The sequence below is a fragment of the Xiphophorus hellerii genome, chromosome 4 (genome assembly GCF_003331165.1).
Source record: "Xiphophorus hellerii strain 12219 chromosome 4, Xiphophorus_hellerii-4.1, whole genome shotgun sequence".
Classification (NCBI taxonomy): domain Eukaryota; kingdom Metazoa; phylum Chordata; class Actinopteri; order Cyprinodontiformes; family Poeciliidae; genus Xiphophorus; species Xiphophorus hellerii.
In genome coordinates this window covers 24,860,414-24,876,430 of record NC_045675.1, presented here as the reverse complement: position 1 = coordinate 24,876,430, position 16,017 = coordinate 24,860,414, and the positions used below count along the sequence as shown (strand labels likewise).

General features: G+C 39.4%; 1 protein-coding gene across 1 annotated transcript; it reads right to left on the bottom strand.

Moving 5' to 3' along the window:
* Positions 1–286: 286 nt before the first annotated feature.
* LOC116718674 (monoacylglycerol lipase ABHD2-like) lies at positions 287–15,831 on the bottom strand. The gene is made up of 12 exons (XM_032560867.1): positions 15,605–15,831; positions 13,828–13,924; positions 13,380–13,414; positions 12,980–13,195; positions 9,611–9,786; positions 7,674–7,841; positions 7,037–7,220; positions 6,442–6,534; positions 6,064–6,165; positions 5,912–5,981; positions 5,736–5,820; positions 287–3,658 (listed from the first exon to the last, which is right to left on the bottom strand). The coding sequence occupies exons 4-12, from the start codon at positions 13,186–13,188 to the stop codon at positions 3,450–3,452; spliced, it is 1,296 nt and encodes a 431-aa protein (XP_032416758.1). The 5' UTR covers positions 13,189–13,195; positions 13,380–13,414; positions 13,828–13,924; positions 15,605–15,831; the 3' UTR covers positions 287–3,449.
* Positions 15,832–16,017: the final 186 nt, after the last annotated feature.

Here is a 16,017-nt window from a genome sequence, read left to right as displayed (position 1 = left end):
CTCTTTTTTTACAGAAGATAACCATAGCTCTCATTAGCACTGTAGTAAATTATACCACTCCACAATTAATCATATCAGTAACTCAATTATTCAACTAATAAATCTGAAAATACTTTCTTTTTCAATGATCACTGCTTTATAAAAACCTAATTATTTCTCAGTCCTTTGATCCACTTTCCTCAGACTAAGGGCTTTTTATTTTCTTCTTTCTGAAACATTAATCTAAGTGTGTTAGACCTCATTTCACACAATATGCTGAGGAAACAAAATGAAAGAAAGATCTTTCTTCATTTGAGAAAATAATTTATTTAAGAACACAATAACCATGTTTCCTCACAATTAGATCACACACTCCACTGGTTTTCTTTTTAAAAAACCAAAACAAAATAGCCAGTGTTCAGTCTTAGAGTACACCGTGTTGTGTGACTGTGCAGGTCCCTTCAAGCTGTCACCACACTCCTTATACCATACTCAAAAAAAAAAAAAACTAAATTAAAGCTGCATAAAGATACCTGTATGTTCTTACCCATGTGTTTTAGGCTGAATGACTTTTTAATAAAGAAAGAAAGGAAAAGTGTTTAAAGGAACACAATGAGCAACCATCATACAGCCTAGCGATTGTTTGTGTTTTTATATATTTAAAGCAATCGGGGATAAATGATGTGTTTGTTTGCAAGCAAGTTAATATGAGTGCAGAATCCTGACGCCTGAAGCACTGGCGTTAGGATAAATATCTTACATCAGAACTTTTTAGATTCCACAACTTATTACAAAATTACCCCAAAGTCTACGGCATGTTTGGTATAATAGTTTTGCCCCTTTTAAAATCTCAATAGTGTCAAAAAAAGAAAAAAAAAAACATCCCTGACTGGTTATTGCCATGATATTTATATTACTGGTCCCTTTAAAAAAAAAAAAAGTCCATCTAATTCACCTTTTTTTGTTCTTAAATTTTTGGTAATTGACGATCAGAGGTATTGAAATGACACAGTATTCTCCCATTTACACAAGACGCAAACTCTGCTGCGTTTACCAAGCAACTAACAAAAGAAATAGAGACAAAATGGAAATACAAAACAAGAAAAATAATGTACACAAAAAGATCTAAATAATACATCCAAGCATGTAGTTTTGTGCAAAGTTGGAGAGAGAGGCCTTGACAAGAATACCAAATGGCTTTTAGTGCAGAATCTGGGTTAGTACCCTTCAGTGAGCCTGAAGAACCCCAAAATAACGTCTGCTTAGTAAGAAACGAGAGCTGTGGACAGGTGAAACCATGCAGCAAGACTGTGGGTGGATGAGAAGACGATAGGTATTAAAAGTCTGGGAGTTGTAGTTACATCTCCCTGACAGCAGATGGCAACAGTGCCATTAGAGGCAAAGAACAACTGATGTGGCTGAGTACACATTAGAAAAAGTAAAGATATTGGAGATTTGTCTAGTTGAATACGTTCTGATTCTGGTCAATCTCTCTTTCAGTTTTCTCCTCACTGAAAGTTGGGTCTAATCATCATAGTGGGAGATTACTATCTGGAATTTATAACATCTGTTCTGAATATATATACTTTGTGGAAATGTATAGACTTACAGATGAGCTCAGCGCTTGATCACAGCCAATTTTAGTCAAGACTATTAAAGCAATGAAGAGAAAAAGCTAAACTACACACTGTCTACAGAGAATTAAAAAGTTAAAGGCTCAAAATATAAACTTTTATTTAACCATACGTGTTATTCTAGCAGCTCAGTTTACCTGAGTAAATAAAATGAAGTTTGGCATGGACCGGTTTTGATTCTTACAGCTTAACAAAAGGCACTGTTGTCATTCACATCATCATTTCAAACCACCCATGTGTCTCGTCGTCACAGTGTTCAGCAGCAGCTTTTCAACCACAGGGTTCCCAGTCTGGATGAAGCGCTGACAGAAGCTTCCTGAGCCCTTACAACAAGGTTTGTGTTAACTTTGAACACAGATCCTGGTTGTGACAGATCCACAAGTCCCAGCACTTACAATTTGATTTTGACATCGTGCTGTGGCGCTTCCAACACTTTAAACACAGTATGGTGGTGGAAAGAAAACATAAATAAATACAATAAGCTCTTAAATACGTCGGCTGAAAGAAAAAAAAAATACTCAAAAAAGAACTGAAAGCTATTTTCCTTCTGAGAAGCAGCCTCCTCCTGAATATACACACAGGGCAATCGCAATCCAATAAAGTAAAAGTTTGGTTCAGCCTGGGTATCTTTAGCCCTCCTACTCACCAAACCTCACAGCTCACAGAAGTAAAAAAAAAAACAACAACAACAACAACAAAACTTCTGCACCTCATTGGATCAGTTTGTGTTTTTCTACATCGTTTGGTCGTAATCAGAGTCCGACTGCTGAACCTGCAGCTGATCAAAGGTAACAGGAAGTAAGAGGGCTCAAGAGACACTTTCTGGGGAGCACAGTGAGTCATGCAACCGCTTGTTATCATCCCTTTAACTCTTCATATTTGTCAAAGGACAGCTAAACCGTTACTAAACGCAATACTCACACATCCGCAAAACATCGTGGCATTCGGGGTGCAAAGTACACTGAATTAAAGTGGTAGAATGTGCGTGAGGGAATGTGGGTTTCTTCTCATCTTGTGGTTTGCTCCCGGTCATGTTTGCAGAGAAAACGCTAAAGTTCGATTTTAAACAACAAACATGAGCAGCCGGAGGCTGTTATGAGCTGCAAATGATGCAGAAAAATCCCAGGGTAATTCTTTTTTTTTTTCTACTGCACAACAAACAATAGGTCATCGAAAAAAAACAACAACAGCCCATGAAAGGATAATTTGCTTAAAACAAAAAAGACTCTACGACCCATCGTTGGTGACCCAGACACATGCAGATGTACTCTTAACATCTCCCAGCTCTCACACACACACACACACACTACAAATACAGCAAAGTAGGCTCTATGGGCTTGGCGGTGATAAGCAGTGAGCTTCTTATGGGTGCAGTAAATAGGCACCGGCAGTCGCACTGACCTTACTTTCTATGACTTCTTATGTGCTTGTTTCTCATTGGTTAAAAAACCCCCCACCTATGTCATACTGGCATTTCTTTCCAATTAAAGTCAGCTCAACTTTGATCTTTTATTATATTTGGTCTATGCATCCATTAACCCGAGCGTCACCGCTGTTTGTATGGAGAGTGACAAAAGGTTCCAGCTCTGAAGTGAAGGCAGTTTGTTTCTTTTTTCTGTGGTTGTTATTGTTGTCCACACCATGTAAGGTGATGGTGGGTTCAAATGGGTGTAAAAGGCGTGTGTGTGTGTCTGGAAGTGGTGAGTAGCACCAGAGGAGAAGGCAGAGACAAAGAGCAGTTTAAAGTGTCTTCTCAGTGCCGTGTTGGAACCGTGGCGCTGCAAAGTGTGAGATGTTTAAGTCAAGAATGAGAAAGAGAGAGAGAGTTACAGAGGCTTAGGCTTTTGCCTCTACGCAGGAGCTTCCGGTGAGGTGGGTGGCTTGGCAGGGCGCTTTCTGTTTCTCCCACTGGCACATAGCGTTGGCGTAGCCCACGATCACTTTGTCCATCCAGGTGAGGGGCTGAGGGAAAAGCACGTCGCCCTCGAAGAAGCCCAGGTGGCCTCCGTGAAGCGTCAGGGCGAAGATCACGTTCGGCTTCTTTGCTAGAGGACGACACAGAGCAGACGTTAAGACCTCTACGTGTTTCATCACCACCATCGGGGACGATTCTATGTCTCTGACTGAAAGCGCGGCCATGTTTGCCCTGTGTTCAGCTTGAATAGAAATTGTATTCCAGAACAGCCAGCGCACTTTTTGTCTTGAAGCAATTTTTTAAATAAACCAGCTAAGAAGGTTTGCCTTGACTAACAGGACTCACAGGCTGTCGATTTCGGACGTTTGTTTGGTTTTCACAATACACCATTGGACACCTCTACCTGTCCATCTTCAACAAACAAATGGGTCAAGAGTTGTGTTGTGCAGACTTCTGTGGATTTTTTTTTTTTAACAAGAGCAGGGTGTTTATTGACATTACTAAATCAAGTTTATTGAAGTCATTTGATAGTAAATAAAAAAATTGGACTAAGCAAATTAATACAAGTACACAGAAAGGTTAGGGTACTCTACAACTAAACCTTTAAAAGGGAATAAATTAATAAAATGTCCTCTTCTGCATAAGGACTAGCGTTTTAAATGGTAGACATCTTAAAAGTACATGCTTCTCACATAGAAGTTTGTGTGTTTGTCTTTTTCTAATAAGAATCCTTGAATCCATCAAGGTTATTCTTGATATGTTCACAATTTGGGGTAAATGATGTAAATGTTAGTGGCAGGTTGCTCTACATAAAGAGGGAGTTTCTCCTAAGGTGGTTATTTCGATTTTATTACATTCTATCAATACCAAACAGTGTTTTCATGCTAGCTTTATATGTTCAGACATATATTTAAAGTATCCCTTACGCACACTCTGAAACAACCATTAATCTCTTTCTGTTAGTTGCAGAGAGATGCAGCTGTTGACAACCGGCCAGAGTGGTCTCATGAAAAGAACTAGCCTGGTTTTCTTTCATTCTCCTGTCCTTATCTGGGTTAGTGGGGTAGCGTGCTGTGGATGAATAGTGATTAAGATCCCACTGGGCTTTCACCACTCAGCATGACAGTTGCTGAGCGACTCGTGGACAAACACACGCTCTCTCCAAGACCTTCGACACACCAGCTCACCAGACACCGCGTCACAGGTGGGAACAACATGCTCTGGAGAACAGCTCACGGTTTTAAAAAAAGAAGAACTGAACATATGGGCATGTTGTTCCCGACGAGTATTGCTGGTCAACCTCTACCCGCTAGCTGTGAGTCAGAAACACTTTCACATCTATGGGCAAACACCAGATATTCCACTTGCCTCTGAGTTTAAAGAGCAACTCCTCTCAGTAAATGCAGGAGTCTATGTCTATGTCTATTCTCCTGCATGGAGAATTTTCCATTTCTAAAATACTCAAGAATTTGGTAATGGTAAATATAGAACAGACTAAACAAATTGAAAGTTGATGGAAAGTACAGCCAGTCAGTCTTTACGTCAAGAATGACTACACATCAGAAACCATTACTTAGACTGGATGCTCCACCCTGACCCTCCCAACAAATGTGGAGCTGCAAAAATGTTTCTTTAAAAACTTATTTAAGGAATCAACAGCAGCCGTCTGTCAGACAGGCCCAACACGTTCTGTGAATTTAAAATGGCTTGAGGACAACATTGTGCCTCACTTTGTGACTTCTCCGTCGTTCACCTTGATACTGCTGCGATTTGTTCGTCTGGAGCTACCAAATAAACCTCAGCACGCAACTGCTTAACTAGAGAAAGGTCTAATCTAATTTGTACTTAGAAATGAAAATAATTTGTCTGCAAATAATGAATTATTATATCGATTTCAATATTCCCCATTGCTAGTGTAACTGAGACCAATTATAGAAGATATATTTACTTGACAGGATGACTTGCAGCCGTTAACGGCTCCAACTCTTCTAAGAAGGCTTTTCACAAAGTTCAGTACCGTATGTAAGTGATAGTGATGTTGGACGAGAAAAATTGTCTCAGTCTCTACTTTAATTCATCATAAAGGTGTTTTTAAATCAGTTTAAGATGAGGACTCAACCCAATAGATTCAGAACATCCATGGCCGTTCATCCATGTCTTCATGGACTTTAGCTTATGTTGTAGTAGACTAGTTATTTGAAAGTTACCTGCTAATGTGCGAGGGATAGCAAGCAGCGAGTCATGAACCAGAGGGTCGTCTGCAGCGTTTACCAGCAGCAGTGGCACATCCACCTGTAGGTTATAGCACAAATTTCCACACATAAAACACAAATACAAAAACAGACAGAAGGGAAAAACAGGGAATTACTGGAGCGGTTCTTACATTGTGGATATAATGTACACAGCTCTCCTTTTCATAGTACTCTTTGAGAGAGCTGTAGCCGTGGAACTTTCTGTTGAAACACGAAAAGAAACGAGCGTCACAACAAGACACCCAGTAACGTCCCTGAACAGGAAGTAAGCTGTTATCCACACCTCATGATGTTGTCGTCAATCTGCGTGAGGGATGTTGCTATGTACAGTCGATTGAGATCTGCTTCAAACTTTTTCAGTAAGCTTTCCCCAAACAGACTGTGCCTGTAGTTTAAAAGGTGAAAAAACAATTTCATTGCGAGTCAAGATGGATATATTTTGTACTTCTACTTACTATCAAATTTCTAAATCACATCCACTAGGAATTGGCATTATTACAATGAGTTGTATCCAAAAGGCTTAACCAGAGTTTTAAAAAGGCACAAACCTTAAATAGTTCATGTCAAATCAACAACACAGTACTAGTTATTTGCTGGTATTAGATTACCAGCAAATAACTTTTCAGTACAGAGAAAAGTGAATATACTGCAGCTACCACACCTGTGTGACAGGATAATTTTCTTCATGTTGTCTGCCATGAGGAAATTGTAGAACCGTCTGAACTGATCCCACTGTAGGAATGTTTCCTGAGCCCTAAGAGAAAATGAGAAATATGCAGCAATTAGGTCTGAAGAGGCATTGAAAATTAATAAATGTAAACGTCCTTTTTCAAGACGTGAGCACACAAAGAACAAATACCCAGCATCCTCAGTACTTAGAGCATATTCACAGTGTATGTTTTGATAACACAGAACCCATCCACACTAAAAGCAGCTGAAACTGCAGAGCATGAACTGTTCCGGTTCTGTGGTTCTTTTGGTGTGCATGGTTGACCACAGAAACAGCTCAAGTCAAGAAACGTGTCAGAGATGAACTTCAGGATGAAAGAATGTACTAATTATGATGATCATGATGATGATAGGAGATTTGACAGATTAAACAGCTGACTACATGCCTGCACATGTGACTATATTATGCAAGCTTCTGTGGTATTCTTGAAATCATCCTGAACCTGGGAATGTGGAAGTGCTGGTGTTTCAAAATGGCTTTGATGAAACAATTCATTCAATCAGCAGACAAGAGGCCTGAGACCCACCTGAGAGCGCTGTAGCCCTGACAGACGCTCACGCAGCACAGCACTCGCTCCTGGTTCACCCTGTTCTCACCCAGGAACTTGCAAACGATGTTCCCACCCAGACTGAAGCCCACAACGATCAGCTGGGTCTGAGGATATGCCCTCTTAATGTAGCCAACCATTGCTGCAAACTCCCAAGTGCACCCTGGAAGAGAGCGACTATAGAGTTACTGATCAATAAATGCGGTCACGCTTCAGCAGCGAACCACATTATTTTCTGCTCAGCACTTCTAGCTCAAGGTGCCCTTAGCTCAAGGTACCACACTAATATTCCTATAGGCTCTCTGAACAAATGTATTTAATTTCTATTTCTGCACTTGCAGGAATCTATTTCTTTTTTCACATACTGCTCTTGAGTTACATGTTTTAGCTTCAAATAATGTACCAATAATGGCATGAAGTGTAGCACATATCTAAATCCGAACAAGTCTTTGATATGAGAAAGGACTAAAAATAATAAAGCAATGTTATTGTTCTTCAGAATTTAATTTCTGACCCAAAATAAGAGGAGTGGTTAAGACCAAAAAATAAAAAATCTGATTCCTCTCAGGGTTTAACATCACAAATAAGCGGACTGTAAGAAGCTCTTCGTTCTCACCATAAGTGAACATGCGTGGAGACGTGAGCTCGATGTTGGGAAGAGCACCCAGGTGGTTCAGCACGGCACACCTGTATCCGTCTTTCTGGGCGTAGTCCACGAAGGTCCGGATGTAGTGCTTCTCGCTATGGTTACCAATACCAGGACATATCACCATGGTGATGTCGTCTGGTGAAATGGGTAAACGGGTCGAAGAAAGATATGTGCAAGTGAGAGAAATGTAAGCAATGAAAAGAAAGGAGAGTGTGGCGCTCTCCAAGCAAAAGGTCATCACTGTAAATCAGTAGAGCAAAACTCTGCAGCCAGTCCAAGTGTATGGTTGGTTTGTCAAATACAGCTTTTATTTCAAATGACTATAACATTTAGACCAAATGAAGAAGAAACTTTCACAAATACCTAGTAGTATCTGAGAAATCTCAGAAAATTGACGTGGTGCACATGAATCCCTCAAAGAAACAAAGCCACCATTAACACGGCTGTCATCAAAGTGAGATTATGTTGGATTTAAAGATGAATAACACTCAAAACCCTGAAGGAAACTCCAATTTGCATGAGTGGGTTCTGATAAAATAAGTTTATCTCATTGTTCTTAGTATCACACGTCAAGATCGTTTTGTTTTCTTCTTCTTAGATGGAGTCTACAAGTTATCCACAACATAATACTTCAAATAATTTACAACATTTCCTCAACGCAAGTCTTTGTCCCAGTTGGGCTGACCACTCTAGTTGTAATTAAGGAGTAACTTTGAAAGGAACAACAAAACGGGGTGAACCTCAGGAAGATCAGTGCAGTTCCATCGTCCAGGATAGACAAACACTCAATAGGTGTGGCATGAAAAAACTAGACAGAAGTAGCAGCACTAGAATTACAGTTTAAACAGATGTGATTACAGTTCGTTGACATGAGGTAAAATTTCTGAGCTTTTCTTGTGTCATTGTCATGTGCCAGAATCAAATAAGCTTAAAATTAGGGGTGTACCGATAAATCTACCACGATTTCCTTAATTTTGGGTAATTGGCCGATACAAGTGAAATCAATCTTATTTACCTTCGCATCCCACTTCAACCCACTGTTATCAACTTTGTGACTTTGTTGTTATATTTAATGACTTCTCAGACAAAAAAAAGTAGAGGATTGGCCAAAATCAAAATAGGAGGTTCTGCCTTTTTAAAGATTGTGATTGGCCAGAAAACTGCAATCGGTGGACCCCAAATTATAATCAAGAAAAAGTAGGTGACTGTGGCACTGTTTAATTTAAAATAAATCATTGAAGCATAAAAGAAAATGTGTGTGAACCCCAAGATAATAATAATATATTGGAATCTGAGTCAGGGGATTTCTAAATTGCAGTTTCCTAAGTAATAAACAAAAGTGAGAAAGTAAAAGCTGCTGAAGTTTGACCTGCGGAGAACTGTTCACGCTTTTCGTCTGATGGAAGTGACAGAACTAAGGCAATTTACAGTACAGACCAAAAGACCAAAAGTTTGGACACACTTTCTCATTGAATTCAATGAGAAACATTATTTTTCGTTTATCACAATAACCACTGGCACAATTTATCGTCCAGAAAAACATTATTACCTAACCAGGCCTAACCAGGAACATCTCTGATCTGCAGCTACAACAAGTATTTGCTTGTGATAATCTTTGCTAAGGGAGGATAAACTATTTATTACATCCAAAGGTTGACTTGGTAGCATTAACCCTTTGGCTGTGTTCAGCATTTACAAGTCATAATCAGTATTTCGGTTTACCACGGTATTTATCTCTAATTGAAAAATAAATTAGGAAAAAAATCATATTGTATGTTGAATTATTATAGAAAATCCCACCCAAACAAATTCAAGAGTTCACCTATTTTTTCTTGCCAAATATCGATAAAAAAAAACGTAATAATATTATTTCCTAAAATCAGATCTTGATAATAATGCATCACCTCCTGTTTGATGGTCCCCCAGAGGCTCAAAGAGGTCAAAGGTTGCCGTGGCTCCATCCTGCATGGGCAAATACTTCCTGATTCCACAAGGGTGAGGCGAGCTCACCCGACCCAGTTTACCATACAGCGCCGTTTGGAGGTGACCGCTTTTACCCCACAGCAATGGCGGGATGTACCTGAAAAAAAAAACAACTAACAGTGGGCAATTTGATCTGATATGGAAACATGAGCTCTCCCTAATGTGCTGCAAATGAAGCAAGAAGACAGCATGCTGGGTAATGACAGACATGAACCTCAAAAAAGATCCCAAGTCATTTTCCTATTGCAGAGTCTTACAGACAGCTGTTGAAGCCAATCATCCATGTTTCATGTTAGTTTGTTGCCATGTTATGCTATGTTGCGTTTGGCATGCTAAATGGCACTCGCGTAGGTGTTATTGTAGGAGTGAAACACTTACATAACACTACTTTTAGCGTTTTGTGTATATTCATGAATCACCATCTTACTCCAACTTCAAAAATTATTACAATTTTCACATTCAGTCCTTAAAGCTGTTTCTCTTTTAGCTATCAAATCACTGTTCGCTTTAGCATACAACTCAATAAATTTCAATAAAATTAGAGGATTTATATCAGTATTTTTATTTTTTTTTTTAAAAAGGAAGTCAAAGTATTTATATTTATTGCACACTTGATTTAGTGATGCATTTCAAATGAATCTATCCCAAATTGTTGAATAGAACAGTTTCATTTTCTACCACATTTTTGTTCTTCCACTCAACTTTCAGTCAGTGACCACCTGCTGCATGACTGTCGTCAGTCTTTTCCATGGTGGAGCAGACCATTACATAAGATTTAATTTAATATTATTTTAAAAGGAAACACAAACCTGGTGTAATTGATGCTGTAGTTGAGAAATTGAATTTGGAGTTTCCACTAGCTATAAGCCAAATTCATCAAATTAAGTAGGAAAAAACACTTGAAACATATCATTATGTTGTTAATGCAGCTATACATGTTATGTATTAATCATTTGATGTAAAACCATTTATCCAACAGGTCCTTAATGTCTCAAAAGTTTAATCAAAGACAGATTCATATCCGTTTGGAAACAATTACTTGCAGCCAATTTGCTACAAGAGTCAAAAGCGATCTGTTCTCACATAATCTGTCACAAAAAGTCCATAACGGATGCTCTGAATGTCACAGAGGCCAGTTAGCAATCTGAGAGGCGATGAGACGAGGCATAGAGTTACAGCACTGTGAAGGTAAAGCAGCGCTGCACTTTGGTCAAAATGCATACAGCATATCCACCATAACTCAGGTGGCTGCATGGCGTGAAGGGTTTGGTAAGATCAGCAGTTACACAAGCCCTTCCACCTTGTACTTGTTCCACTCTGACTGTGACAATAACTCAGCCCAGAAAAGATGTTGCATAAGACAGGACCACTCCCAGCCTGCTGATAATGTAATTACTGCCACCAATGCTCTGCAACTGCAGTTAAAGATTATCTTCACTTTCCGGAAGATTCTGAGCTAGACTGTGGACGGACAGACGACCTCGTTTGCCCTCCCGTTGACAGAGAGATGTGCAGTCAGATTAGCAGAGATTACCAGTAGAAAACATTCTGTGTGGAATGTGGAAATAACACAGATATGAACCCGTTGTGACTCAAGCTGCCCAGATTAAAAGGCTATTTTTCAGTTAAATGGACCGACTGAATCAGTCTGTTTCGATGTATGGGCCTCCTAGAACCGAACGAGCCACCTTCACATACAGAGAATGAGCCAGTGTCCTTCACAGCTGTTGGGTAACAGATATGTCACTGTGGTTTTGGGAGACAAACATCTGAAGCTAAGCAAGAGGCAAACTTCCCCAATTTAGTAAAAACAAAAGAAAAAAGAAACATCAAAGAGGAAAGACTTGAATTACAGAACATTTTTTTTTACCTTCAATAACATTCAGGTAATATTAGGAAAGAAAGCAACGGCCATATTGTAGTATAAATGCTGCTATGATGATATGTTTTGTGATTACGTGTGTTTTAATACCTCCTCTCTTACGTTTCCACTATGATTTCACAAACACTTTCCTTGAGCTTAAGGAAATTCAATTCAGCTGTATATCAGGTATGGGCATCAAGGCCAGTGAGAGTCTATCCGACTGACCGAATATATTATTTATTTGCAAGGAGAGAGTTAATTAATGTTACTTGAAATATTATATCCTACTAAATATTGCATTTGTGCTCCTGTACACACTGATCTTGCAATGATGGCTATATCTTGTGAAACTAGTACACATGATTTCTCTAAGGAACTAGTAAGTTCATTTCCTTTTTTTAATTCAACAACTTGTAGGTGCACTTTTAGCTGCGTTAGACAACATTTTTGCTTTAATGTCAAAGACAAAACCATCTGCAAAATCGTTGATATCCCCCAATTCAAATAAATTATTCCTCACCGGGAGGCATCAGACAAAACAAATATTCCTTAAAGTCTTTAGGAAAAACTCATAGCAGTTAATAAAATAATTATTTGTATTGTGTGTCTGGATAAATACATTCTCAAACAGAGGCAAACAAAAATCCTGATGACTCTGTTAACCTTACATCACCCCTTCATTCCTCTCTCTGGGGAATCAATCTGTTACACAACAACACGGACGGGCATTATGAGACAGAAACGGGACTTTGTAACACAAACCAGAAGGACAAGTTTCAGGATACTGGCAAACTCTCTGAACAAAGGACCTACAGACTGTGTTTCAGGCAAAATGTGGTCATTCAGGAGGAAATGATAACAGACTGGACTCAAGTGTAAACAATGCTGATGCCTTATGACTCACTGACCCCATAGCAGAACGGCAAAGAGCTGAGCAACAGTCGGTTATATAAGCAGATACTCCTGTGTGCTTAAAGAGGATCCCCTTGTTGATGCCAAAGTTCCCACTGAGCTTTAAAAAAGCAGGGCAAATGCAGATGGAATAAGTTAGGAAGAGAAATTTTGTTTTATTTGAACAATGGAAAGTTAAGCTTTTAATAAATTCCAGGTCTGCTGGAAGAGCAGAAACATTTCCTCGGACCAACGCTTTGCGTCAGACAAGTTTAGTTTGTCATAAATTTAAATGTCTACACAGTGCACTGAGCTAGTCTATTCATAAACCCAATATACTATCAGAATTAACCCAAAAACATGATCCAATGCTTTAAATTAAATAATGTTGGAGCAACATCTCTGGTGCAGACAGGCAGCATAGACGGTCGGGACAGGCGCCACGCAAAGTGCTACCTACGCCACACCGCCAGATCGCCAAAAAGCAGCACCGTTTCCCTGGAAACGCCCACATTGACCGACTCAAAACACTCACTCTTTGGACAGCTGAGAGCAGGACTTGAGCAGGAAGCGGTTGAGTGCCGTGTCCTGGTAGGTGAGGTCCGGTGCTGCGGTGGAACTCTTCAGATTCAAGCAGCGGACGATGATGTAGAGCACCGTGGCAACGGCCGCCAGCTTCACGCCGTCAAACATGGCCGGCATCTCCGGGGAGATGGTGTGCAGGTCCGACTCGTGGGCGCTCATGATTACGCTGAAAAACCAAAACGGAGGCATGTATGACGCTTATCATTCTCTGTAGCGTAAAATCCAGCAAGAAGGTCATTTGCGTACACATTAAATGATCTACTAGTGAGGCTGGAGCTTATAGTGAATCAATTAGAGATAAGATTAAGAAAAGAAATCCATCAAACATGTGTTAATTATCTCAGACTAACCTTGATACAAGTGCTTGTGCCGGTCAGGAAAAGATCTACAAGAAAACACAGTGAGGGTATCTCAGTAAGATAAGATTTAGTAATCAACTATGATTACATTAATCTCCACCAAAACGTCAACTAGTCACAGAGAAGACAAAGGAGCTGGCTCTACTTGGCAAACCCCCCCCCCCAAAAAAAACATGCAGCACAAAGACAGAAGATTGACACCAACATCCTGTGTGGTTTACCTTAATACACGATCAAAGTATAAACAGTCATCTGAGCTGTTTATAGGAAAAGAAAACAACAGGAACTGCAAAAAGTACAAAAATACCACAGAAGAGAAGGAAGTTGCGGTACAGCACACAAACCAGTGACAGGAACTGGCAGTCGCTATCATTGTTGCTCAGAGTAATTTAGTAAGAGGACAAAAAAATTCAATGCTGAAAAAAGTTGCTTTACTTACAGTTTACACTAAAATTTCTCTCCAGTGAAATTTGACTTGGAGGTTGAAAACGTTTGAAGAGTCGACGTCCCTTCAACTCACAGTGATGCGGTCATACCTAGGAAGAAAACTCATTTCAATTATTTCTAAACAAATAAATAACTCCTGTGCAAAAGCAAGAAACGCCAATGTTCATTCTGACTTTTGATCCATTTAATGGTGTTTATTTTGTGCATTTTTGAGCAGCAACGTCAGCTTAAACCCATTTCTTACATACAACACTTCACATAACCTCAGTCAGCCTTAGTCTCGTAGAGGTAATGGGTTTACACTCAGCTCTAAACACTGGTGGTGCCAGAATTAACCACAGGGATACGAAATTTGTTTCATTAAATAACCACATGAAAACCTAAACTAAGAAACTGCTTTACAGTTTATTTCCATTTTTTTTTCAGTGATAATAATTCAGGTACATTCAAATTCATTACCACAGTGATTTCCTTACTTGACACCTTTTTTTATTTTAGGATAATATTACCTATAATATGTTTTACCTGTAATATGACAACAGTAAGCACAAGAATGCTCTATTTTTAAATCTCGATTTTTGAAAGTATGTCTGTTCTGAATCAATTTCAATTAGATTTAGCACAGCTACAACTTGTCAAAATGCAACAATCACTCAGCGTGATATCAGACATGGCCATGACACTCTCTGATTGGTAATCAGCAGATTAAATTCTGAAAAAATTTATTGTTTTTTATTCCTTAAAAGGGAATCTCAACAAGACCTGCCACTATTTCTGATCATTAAAGGCATTAACCCACTGAACTTTTTATTATTTATTTGAATTTACTGAAACAGGAATGGGAAGGAGTTTGCGATCCCCTCACCGATTCCTTAATTTTCTGTTATACTAAAAACTACAACCTCTCTCCAAGGACCTGCAGTAAATTGTCCCCCATTGGAGATTATATTCCTTAAAACTTTAAGAACAAAAGCCAGACCTCAGGGAACACCAGAAACCAGTGCTGGCCAGTAAAGGTCTAACTGGAGCATGCATGATCAGCTTGTTGTGACATTGTTGTATTTTTATATTGCTAATAAATCAATCTTGATTTTCATGGCTTACTTGTTATTATGCATTCTATTTGTATTACGCCATACACTATTTGGAATTATTTTGACATTCCAATTAATTAATAAATATTTAAGAATAAGAGGAACAGCTAGATAAAAATGTAAGAAGTATTTGAATGGGTGAAGAGGGAGAGCAGCTTTAGAGGATAATAAAACACAAATAAATTAATAAGAAAATAAGAACAAGTGGTGTGAGTTATAAAGTTTAATGAGTAGTAAATTGCACTTTGTATCAGCCTCTGAGAAGCTGCTCTTTGCTCAGCTCTTCCTCGTTTGTCACGACTCTGACAGTGGGATCACCCAGCAGGTTTCCCATTAATCATCCATACACAACGGCAGATATGTTAGAAAGTTAACAGAACTGCAAATCAGTAATTTGTTGAAAATAAGTAAGTCTAGCTGCACCTTCCAGCCATGCTGTTGTGTTAGCTTCCCAACCACACCAAGTATTTTTTTCCCGTAGCAACTTCACCCCCTTAGTGACCGCGGCCCGATCCGCTCTACGTTTTTCTTAAACCGTAGTTTTAACGTGTGCACAGTCAGCAAGTAGTTAACGGTACAAATCCCGACTATGATCAAGTTTTATAATGAAAGGTTAAACACAGCAGCCTCACTTAGCAGTCCACCAGGAGCAAAAGCATCCTCTGTTTCACTCACCTCCGCCGGGGGGAAATGGGTTGACTCCTCGCTGCTTATGGCGGCAGGCTGTTAAACCGTTAGTGGCCTTCTTATATGCTTGTGGTGTCTGAAGCACAGCAGTCTGATGCGTACCATGCCCACTGGTGAAAGGAGAACAAAAACGGTAAAAGAAAAACAGGGCTAGACACGCCAGCTGAAGTAGCGTAGCGCCACAGCTCTGACAGCCCACTTCCTAGAACAATCTGCTCATTTGCATATCCGAGTTCTCATTGGTTCACGCGTACGGATGACGTAACACAACTGATTTTACGGGGTTTTAAAGATACCTTCTAAACACTGGAGTTACTTTTGTCAGTTTGTCAGAGGCTGGCAAGGATTTCTTCTGTAACAAATGCTGCTGCTAAAGGTAAAATATCTAAATTCGTGTTTCG